The 10,785-nt window shown below is 45.0% G+C and overlaps 1 protein-coding gene across 1 annotated transcript; it reads right to left on the reverse strand.

Moving 5' to 3' along the window:
• Positions 1-3,943: 3,943 nt before the first annotated feature.
• LOC107181026 (cystatin-C-like) lies at positions 3,944-7,871 on the reverse strand. The gene is made up of 3 exons (XM_015544019.1): positions 7,644-7,871; positions 4,896-5,009; positions 3,944-4,027 (listed from the first exon to the last, which is right to left on the reverse strand). The coding sequence occupies exons 1-3, from the start codon at positions 7,869-7,871 to the stop codon at positions 3,944-3,946; spliced, it is 426 nt and encodes a 141-aa protein (XP_015399505.1).
• Between the last annotated feature and the right edge of the window lie 2,914 nt (positions 7,872-10,785).

The raw sequence follows: 10,785 nt of genomic DNA on the forward strand, positions 1-10,785 counted from the left end.
TTTTTAAATATGAAATTTATCGTCAAATTGGTTTCCATACAACACCCAGTGCTCATCCCAAAAGGTGTCCTCCTCAATTCCCATCACCCACCCTCCCCTCCTTCCCACCCCCCATCAACCCTCAGTGTATTCTCAGTTTTTAAGAGTCTCTTATGCTTTGGCTCCCTCCCTCTCTAACTTTTTTTTCCCTTCCCCTCCCTCATGGTCTTCTGTTAAGTTTCTCAGGATCCACATAAGAGTGAAAACATATGGTATCTGTCTTTCTCTGTCTGACTTATTTCACTTAGCATCACACTATCCAGTTCCATCCACATTGCTACAAAAGGCCATATTTCATTCTTTCTCATTGCCAAGTAGTATTCCATTGTGTATATAAACCACAATTTCTTTATCCATTCATCACTTGGTGGACATTTAGGCTCTTTCCATAATTTGGCTATTGTTGAAAGTGCTGCTATAAACATTGGGGTACAAGTGCCCCTATGCATCAGCACTCCTGTATCCCTTGGGTAAATTCCTAGCAGTGCTATTGCTGGGTCATAGGGTAAATCTATTTTTAATTTTTTGAGGAACCTCCACACTGTTTTCCAGAGTGATTGCACCAGTTTGCATTCCCACCAACAGTGCAAGAGGGTTCCTATTTCTCCACATCCTCTCTAGCATCTATAGTCTCCTGATTTGTTCATTTTAGCCACTCTGGCATGAGGTGGTATCTGAGTGTGGTTTTGGTTTGTATTTCCCTGATAAGGAGTGATGTTGAGCATCTTTTCATGTGCCTGTTGGCCATCTGGTTGTCTTCTTTAGAGAAGTGTGTATTCATGTTTTCTGCCTATTTCTTCACTGGATTATTTGTTTTTCAGTTGTGCAACAAGACAGCATGGTATTGGCACAAAAACAGACACATAGACCAATGGAATAGAATAGAGACTCCAGAATTGGACCCACAAAAATATGACCAACTAATCTTTGACAAAGCAGGAAAGAATATCCAATGGAAAATAAAGACAGTCTCTTTAACAAATGGTTCTGGGAGAACTGGACAGCAACATGCAGAAGAATGAAACTAGACCACTTTCTTACACCATTCACAAAAATAAACTCAAAATTGATAAAGAGCCTGAATGTGATACAGGAAACCATCAAAACCCTAGAGAAGAAAGCAGGAAAAAACCTTTCTGACCTCAGCTGAAGCAATTTCTTACTTGACACATCTCCAAAGGCAAGGGAATTAAAAGCAAAAATGAACTATTGGGACCTCATGAATATAAAACTTCTGCACTGCAAAGGAAACAATTAACAAAACTAAAAGGCAACTGACTGAATGGGAAAAGATATTTGCAAATGACATATCAGACAAAGGGCTAGTATCCATTTCACTCATTTTGAATGGAGGTGTTGATGGTAGTTACCCCATGGTATGATGCAGGTGTGTGAGCACAAAACTCATCTCTTCTGTTCACAGGTTGAGAGAAACTATACGTGAGGGGTCTCATTCTCACCTGGGTCTGTTTTAAAGGACAAATAGGTACGCGTCGTGCTCTGTGCTGACAGCTCGGAGCCTGGAGCCTGTTTCGGATTCTGTGTCTCCCTCTCTCTGACCCTCCCCCATTCATGCTCTGTCTCTCTCTGTCTCAAAAATAAATAAACGTTAAAAAAATTATAAAGGACAAATAAGTAGATGTAAGCTGATGGGATAGTGTCAGTCTTATGAGAGTACTAGAAAGGCATGAGTTATTTTACATGCCTTAATGATGTGTATCAACCAACATGTCACAGAGGTCAGGCTATGGTATGGATATCATGGTCCCCAGTTAATATATACGTCTTAGTATTTATATCCCTGAGCAGTTTCCTCCCACATTGTCCTAGAGTTGGGAGGGAAGACGTGATGGCATGGACTTCTGAGATTAAGTGGTGAGAGACACTAAGGTGGTGAGGTGGACTCACTTCTATGCCTGCTGAAGAAATCCATCTCACTGTTGGGCACGTGAGCAGGTGACCATCTCAAGCTCATCAGGGTTGCCATGGTGGGTATCACTCCCTGAGGAAAAGGGTTAGAATGCCGTAAAGCAGTACATTGCAGAAGAACAAACTAGGGCTAGTACATAGTTCATTGGAACCATGTGGTCATTCTGTCATAATTAAGGGATAGTGACTAGTTTGGAATTGATTGACTATAAATTCAGGTATTTACTCAGTAGCACTCAAAAGCTGTGTGACATGGTTTCCACCTGGGTGGTTGAGCCACTGCACTTGAGCATTACATGGGTATAGAGTAGCATCTGTCCCTTGGTAACAGTGGCTACCATTTCCCTATCCTCAAGGTTACATGGATACATTCTGCATTTCACTGGTATGATCATTTGTCTGCTGTCTTTGTTGCCTCCATAGCCAGGAAGATGTTCTTGCACATATAGAAGTCCTTAGGATATATACTCAGCAAACTCTGAATGGTAGCCAGCAACATCTGTCCTTACTGAACACTGAAATGACTCTAATGAGAAATGTTATCCTACAAAGTAGGATGGCCTTGGATATTATTACTGCCTCCAAGGATGGAACCTATGTCATCATGCAAACAGGATGTTGTATATTCATAACTGATGAATCTGCTAATGTATCATCTTTATTAAATCATATGAAGATACATGTTAATGGCCTGAGAGATCCAATCCCAATTTCAAGGGACCTAATAAATAAATTATTTGGGTCCTGGTGCTCTTGGTAGAAAAAAACTTCATTGATTTTGGAAATTATTGTCTTAAATGTGTTTTGCCTTGCATGTGCCTCTATTTTTGCTATGGCATCTGCCTCTAATGCAGCCAGAGATCCACCAAAAGAATCATCTCTAGGCTAATGAAACCCCTTGCTAACATCTGTGTCCACTGCAGAAGAAAGGACTATGAGATTGTAAGAGAGAGTCATGAGGGGTGGAGTGTTGGAGAATGTCATAAAAAAGACAGGACCACCAATTGATCCATGACCTGAACTTGAGCACTCAGAAGACTCAGCACACCTACACCTGTCCTTGGATATGTGTTCCTCTTGCTTTTCTTGATCCCAGAGGCAGCTCTAAGGACACAGTCTTGAGACAGTGATGTGGAGTTGGTTTTACTCTTTCTAATGTAACCGAGCTGATTCTGACCTTGATTGACCTTGATCCTAATTGGTATTTCCACAATCAGTTACATATACATACTTAAACTTTTAGTCTTTGTCTCCTGTAGGTGCCTGAGCAAAAAGGTAGGCATAAATCAATATTTATTTTGTCTCTAGGGTATTTTACCAGTGAAAATCACAACAGGAGTGTGATAGGCTCAGCACACATGGTTGAACTTTATTTCTTGGCCGAGCCCTGTTCAGGGTGGCCGTAGGCTATGGGTTCTATCTGAACTCTTCCTTCTGCCCATTCCTGTTCTGAATTCTTTTCAAACACAGCAGTCAAGTCTCCAGAATGAGCAGCTTATGTCCCCTCCTTTTCCCTGTGTGATTACCATAGCTGAAGGGCTGGTTTCCCAGCCTGTCTCTGATTCAATCATCCTAAGAAATGGTAGCATGCTCCCCTCACAATCCCACCACCATGGCCCTGTCAGCTTTCAGCTCTTACTCTGCCTTCTAGAGCCATTGGGACCAGGAGCTCTTTTTAAAGGAATTACTCAAACCCTTCTTCTGTGTATATATCCAAGATAATTAATAAGCCAAAATTAGCTGATGTTAGTGTTTATTGATTAAGATAGAGCAGAACACTTGCACTACATCTGGTGCATTTGGAAAGCAATTAAAAGAAAGGAGGTAGAGTCACTAAGCTGTCCAAAAATGCCCCAGAACCCTTTATTTGTCTCCTGGTGCTGGCACACTAAGGGGACTTTCACCTGGGCAGGGTCAAAAGCTTAGCAGCTCTACAAGGAGGATGATAGTGTGAAGGGGCCTGTCATGGGGTCCTCTATGCATCGTGGCAGCGGGACTTCACCAGGTATTTCTCGCTCCGCCAGGGGACAGTGTATATCTGGAAGGAGCAGAGCTTTTTCTGTGAAAAGGAAAAGAAATGGACAGTTATGGTTACAGTCCAAAAGGAAAATGCCCAGGCTGATGAAGTCAGAAGAGCAGATGGAGAATGGTGGAGGTTGGACATTCAGCTCCCACCCTACAAAACCCCATAACACTATGCAGGGCTCTGCATTACCTCCCAGTCACCATGCCCATGGCTTCAAATCCAGGAGGTTGGATCCTGCCCCCACCCCCACCCGCAGGTTGCTACATGGTCAATGTACCCCCACAGCCCTTTTGGGAGAAGACTGTGGAAGGCCCCAGAGCCCCTGATAGACAGGGCACTGCCCCCAAGTTCCCTGACTTCCAGTGGGCCACACTAGGACAGGTGCAGAGGGAGGGATCCAGGGACTGTGACCAAGACTAAAACACACACACACACACACACACACACACACACACACAGGTGCGTGTGCGAAGGAAGTAGGGTGTGGGGGCTGGCAGACAAAAGAAGTGCAAATTTCATGCAAAGACAAGATCCCCAAGAACCAGCCAGGCCTAGGCAGCATCAGAGGGTTTCTGCCCCTCACAGGCCTCGAATTTCCAGTCTTTTCAGGCAGCTGAGGTGGAGATTAAAGACCTCTTTCTCCCCAGCAAACACCCCACAGCTGCTTCCTCTGTCCCACCAGCAATGGCCCAGAAACACATGAAGCTCCACTTTTCCAGGCAAAGTTCCCCATATAAATTCGAATTAGTAGCATGCAAACACATGCACCCTTCCCCTACCCACACACTGACACCTGCACACCCCTAGCCCGAGCAGTCACACGTGATGCACCCCACAGACACAGGCTCACTCCCACCCCTCCTCCCTGCTTGGCTGCCCCTGGCCCCCATCAGGCACATACCCTCAGCAAGTCTGGCTGCTCATAGAAGGGACAGCTCTCTTTGTTGGGCTCGGACTTGGTGCATTTGGTTCGGCCTATCTCCACAACCAGAAAATAGTTTATTCCAGCCACAACCTGTACATGGGGAGAGGAGGGTTTGCTCACAACACCTGATAATTTTACATACACAGTTACCCTTCTGCTATCGGGCCCTCACACCAGCATTTATGCTGCCAAAACAGGTACCCCAGAAACTCACAGCCACCTCCTGAGGGCTGGCCCAGTGGCTATAAACAACCAACTTTGTAACTGATTCACAGAGAAGTTCCACAAGGTCTCAGGCTGACAGAGGGACAAGAAGCAGTAAGATGGAAGGTGGAAGCCAGGGACCAAAATTCTGTTAACTGGGTTTGGAGAGGGAGGCTCAGTCTGGGGAGCCAGCAGGGCTTGGGTTAATAAACCTCTCCCGCGCCAGGAGCCAGGGCAGGGACTAAGCCCACAGTAAGGGCTCTTGTGCTGCAACAGATTCTGGATCGGGTTCAGGAAGATGGTCATGTAATGGATACATGTAAGCTAAATTCCAGTTACATGGGTCAACCCCATAGATATTTACATTTCCTCAATGCAGCTCGGTTTATTTATTTCCTCAGTTCACACTAGGAAATGAGACGCCTCTCTCCCTTTGTCTCTATGCCTCTGTCTCTCTGTCTCTGTTTCTCTCTCTCTCTCACACACACATGCACACATACATACACACATTTTACGCTAATAAAAGGCTGGCCCTGCCGTCGTATGTTTTAACTTTTATATATGATGGGGATATTTCTAAAGTGTGTCACACACCTGCCTGTCTTTTACATTTGGGGTTGCAGGAGAGAATGAATCCTGTCCTCATACAGGGCATCTCACAGACATGCAGATCAGAACTTGGAGAAGCATGGGATGAGGGCCCGGGACCAGGCTCCACACACTACCTGATGGAGTCACAGGTATATCCTGGGATCCCTCTGGTGTCAGTTTTCTACACAGACCCATGAGCTGTGATGCCAAGATAGTGTCACACTTAAGAGGAGCAGACTGGCAGGGAACCAGTGAACAGGGAGCACATGCCCCATTCAAAGGACACAGTGCCAGCCAAATGCTGCAGGAGAAGAAATGGTCTATTCTTGGCCCACCTTTTGAAGTTTCAAGAGAAGGAGGATGAGCCCAAAATGCTGGCATGCACTACCAGGCTTTCATTGCTGTGAGGTTCTATTCTACTCTCAAATGGGCCCCAGGTCAGCTGGCCCAAATCCTCACCCTCCTTAGAGTCTGCAAAGCCCAGTGGCCCTTCCTGAGACTCCCTCTCACCCCCTTATGGACTCTGATGACTATACTCTTTATCTAACCAGATCTCCAGGACAGGTTAGAAGAGGCAGGGTAGTTGTGGTCCTTTCTACCCCAGTCATGACACCTCTACCTCTGGATGTTGGTGATGATGAGGCAATATTTGGATGGGGAATGAGATGTCACATCCAAGAGGCTGCTGCCATGGATGTGACCTGTCAAAGGAAGCAACACTTTGGGCCTTTCCTCCAGGATCTGAGGACAGGTTTGGATTTTTACGCCAGTTCCTCTGCTCAGGGATACATTGGGTACCACAGGCTAGCTCATCACCCTATCTGTCTTTGCTGACAACATGGGTGCTCAGGGAACAAAGGGCCCTGCCTAATGGAGGATGATTGGTGTGGGCCCTAAACTCCATTACACAATGAGGACATAGAACGTAGGTTAGTTTAGAGGAACCTGGTGAGGGGAGGCAGGGAGGACAAACCACTTCTTCATGACCTGAATCTCATGTCAGGGAAACATCAGACCAATCCAAACTGAGCCCCAGTAGGAAAAACAATGGGCCAGACCCTTCAAAAATGTCAAGATCATAGATGGAGGGGCTGCTCCAGAGTAAAGGAAGCTGCAGGACAGAGGCTGCTGCACATGACCTGGCAGTCCTGGGTATAAGGGACATCAGTGTGATAATCAGTGACATATGGATGAAGTCTGTGGATTGGAGGATTGTATCAGTGTTGATTCTGATTTCCAAAACTGTTGTGGTCATGTGAGAAAATGCCCTTGCTTCTAGGAAATGTACACTGAGGTGTTAATTCAAAATGTTCAGAAAAACAAATGCATATATCCCACATACAACATTTGATAATCTAGGTAGGAATATAAAGAGATTTTATGAACTATTGTTGCAATTGCTCTGCAAGTCTGAAACTGTGCTCCAATAAAAAGTTAAAGGAAAAAGTGCTTAAAAATTCATTCAGTGGCAGAGCCAGGAGGGCAGCCAAGTGTGGGGCCTGATTTTCCTCTGCTTGTGATCATTTAATTGACAGCTCACACTGAAGTCCGTGTCCTGTGAGGCTGGGGCACAGATCTAAGGGGACTGGACAGGGGTCCTGACACTCACACTTCTGTTCTCTGGCCAGGTTGGCACTTGAAATCACCAAAGAAGGCCATTGCTGTGACCTGGTCTGCAGCCTGGGTCCCAGGCACTCTGGTGTCCTTGTAGGGGAAGGGCTGTGGTGAACACAAAAGACTGGACACAGCCTGCTGAGAAGCACTGGAGTGTCCTCTGTCCCAGTACTCCTGCTAGGGTTTCAGAGAGCAACCCCTCCAGCCAGACACAGGGACAGAAAGGGATGGCCATGCCATGAGGCCACACCCCTCTGCTCAGGGCCCAGTCCCCACAGGTCTACCAGGGGCACTTGGGTGGTGGAGGGGACTCACCTGCTTTTGGGCACCCTTCACCTGCAGCACACGGCTGTAGTTCTCATCGTTGCTTGCCTTGTTGTACTCGCTGAGGGCAAATTTTAGTGCCCCCTGCACATCCTTGTCATTGACATCTGCATCCCATGGGGCTCCGACTTTGGAGTTTCTCTGGGAGTTCACAGCCAGGGCCAGGGCCAGGGCCAGGGCAGCCAGCAGGAGCAGGGGACTGTGCAGGCGCTGGGCCATAGCGTGCCGAGAGGCAGAGGAAGCTCAGAAGGGAGAGATCTAGAGCCAGTGATCACCACCTCTCTGGTCACCCTGCTTTTATTCCCCCCATCCCCACCCTGGGGCTGCCCACCCCTCCCAGGCTCCTCCTCTTCCACTCCCTTCCACTTCACCTTCAATCTGTCCCTGTCAGGACCTGTTGTCTGTCCTCTCCTATTTTTTTATTCCCTAGCCAACCTGTTATTAAATTGTTTTATTATTATTATTTTGTTCTCTACTGCTAGACTTTTAGGCTGTTACCATTTTGTGTGTATTTGTGTGTTCTTCCTTTTGTTTCAGTGGAGGTTTGTTGTTGTCATTGTTTGTTTTTGTAATAAGTAATCCTGTCATACACATTATTGTAGGAAATACATTTCTTTGGGCATATGTTGGATTATTTTCTTCCTAGAATTGGTATTACTCCTTCAGGCTACAAAGATATTTGGATACAGGTGGTAAAAAAAGAAAGAAATGCCTTACTCCAAACCAATAAATGGACTCTTAACTATGGAGAACAAACTGACAGTTACCAGAGGGGAGGTGGTGGGGGGATGAGGGAAATAGGTGATGGGGATTAAGGAATGCACTTGTGATGTACACTGGGTGATGTATGGAAATGTTGAATCATATTGTACACCTGAAACTGATATTATACTGTATGTTAACCAAATTGAATTTAGATAAAAAGTTAAAAAAAAAAGAAAAGATATCCCTGACTCAATCAGGTTCAAACAGTGAAGAGAATGTTCTTGGTTCACAGCAGCATTTTGTGCTTCATTTTGTTTGTAAATATCTATAAGTGCAGGTGTCCTCAGTGGTGTGATGCTGGGCCTGAGACCATGGGTGGTGTCTCCTGATGGTCGCTTCTTCTTATATATACTAGTCTTGTACCTGAATCACACCATGGCAGATCCACTTTGCACTTAGTCATCTTCCATGAAAAATGGTATCAGTTCCTGAGATGTGCTATTCATCATTCACTGATATAGTAGGTACTCACAGAACACTTGATGTCAGATACTGACTTTAGGAAGAAGGTAAAAGCTCAGTTCCTGCCCTCCAGAAGTCCTGGGTCTGATGAGGAGAAAGACATAAACAGGTACTTCAACAATACAAACTGACTCAGATTGCAGGAAGATAAGAGTCCAGGGCTCCAGATTCTGCCTGGCCTGTCTCTCCAGGGTTCTCTTCAGGTGGATTTGAAAGGGCAGTATGATCTTGATTCTTTCCTTAATTCCAAGACACGGGGATAATTGTTTATATCTCCTGGTCTAGATATGAAGAAATTCCAGTCTGGCCTCATCCCCAAGAACCTCATCCAGGCCTCTCCTAAGGGGTTCACCCAGGATCAGGCCTCGTACCTCTTTTCTTTTCTAGGTGTGCTCCTTCCCTCAGAGTCTTGTCCAGTCTGGTGACTTTAATACCAGCTCTGCACCCACAGTGCCACCAGATAGCTCCAGCTCAAAACTGCCACCTTAAGTCCTGTGATGTTCTGATTTATAACAGGATGTGTATTTGGTTTTAGTCCTTGATTCTGGCACAGAGCTCCTAAAACCCTGGAGATTTCCTAAGTGATGACAGCACAAAAGTGTCTCCTGTGATGTTAATTAAGTGACTTTTGGACCCACAGCAAAGGAGTCCAGGGAATTGTGATTGGAGAGTTGGAAATTTCAGTCCCACCCACCCAGACATCCAGGGAGGGGAGGAGTTGGGAACTGAATCAGTTCCAATGACCAAAGATTTAATCAATCATGACTATATAATGAAGTCTCCATAAAATCCCCAAATCTCAGAACTGGGTCCAAAGAGCTTCTGGGCTGATGATTGGAGATTAGTCTACTTGCAGAGGCCATGGATACTCAGGGAACTTTCTCCACACCTTCCATGTACATCTCTTCCTTCTGGCTGTTCTGAGTTATACCGTTTTATAATAAGTCATTTAATGATAATGTTTCTTGAGTTTTATGCATCATTTCGGAAAATTAATCAATCCAAGGGGTGGGTCATCGGAAATTCCAATTTCTATCAGGGTAGTCAGAAGCACATGTGATAGCCTGGACATGTGACTGGTATCTGATGTATGTGTGTGTGTGTGGGGGGGGGGGGAGTGATGTCTTTTAGGATTGAGTCCTTAACCTATTGGGTCTGATGCTATTACCAGGTAGATTGTGTCAAAATTGAGTTAAATTATAGGACACCCAGCTGGTATTGGAGCATGGCTTGGTGTTGTGGGATAAATACTTACACATCTAAATTGGATGATTAGAATCTTATTAATTGGTGCCAGGATACTACCTCTGAATCCAGCTGATGGTCTTTCTACTTACTTGGGTGACCCAATACACCCTAAGCTACCCATGCCCCAAAGTGCACTATGAATTTATCTTTCCCTCCATTGCTCAAGTGTTCTGTACTTTAATAAGGGTTGTTACTTGGTCAGCCCTCCAGGGGACCATTCCTGACATTACCGTTTAAAATTGGGACCACTACGCAATCTTCTCCACCTCTCATCCTTTCCTGGTTGGTTGGTTGGTTGGTTGGTTTATTTATTTATTTATTTATTTATTTATTTCTCAATTGAAACTTCTGTTTTGTTGGGTTGTTTGTTTTTCTCCCTTTCTGTCTCCCATTAAAATGTGAGCTGATTTTTTTTTTCTGTTTTGTTCACTGTAGTATCCAGTGGCTGGAACATAACTGGGGCAGGTTAGTATTGTCTGAATTAATGCATGAACTGGATTAGTGTTCTTAAGCTTGTCTTTGTTGTTGTTGAGAAAATGGTGTCAATATAGCTAATGTCTTATAGAATGAAAATTCATTTAAGTAATACAGGGAAGGAGAATCCACAGGGATGTAGAAAAAAGAGGTAAAGTTGAAAAGAGCAGGTTCCCTTCCTCTG

This window comes from Panthera tigris, chromosome A3, assembly GCF_018350195.1.
Source record: "Panthera tigris isolate Pti1 chromosome A3, P.tigris_Pti1_mat1.1, whole genome shotgun sequence".
Classification (NCBI taxonomy): Eukaryota; Metazoa; Chordata; class Mammalia; order Carnivora; family Felidae; genus Panthera; species Panthera tigris.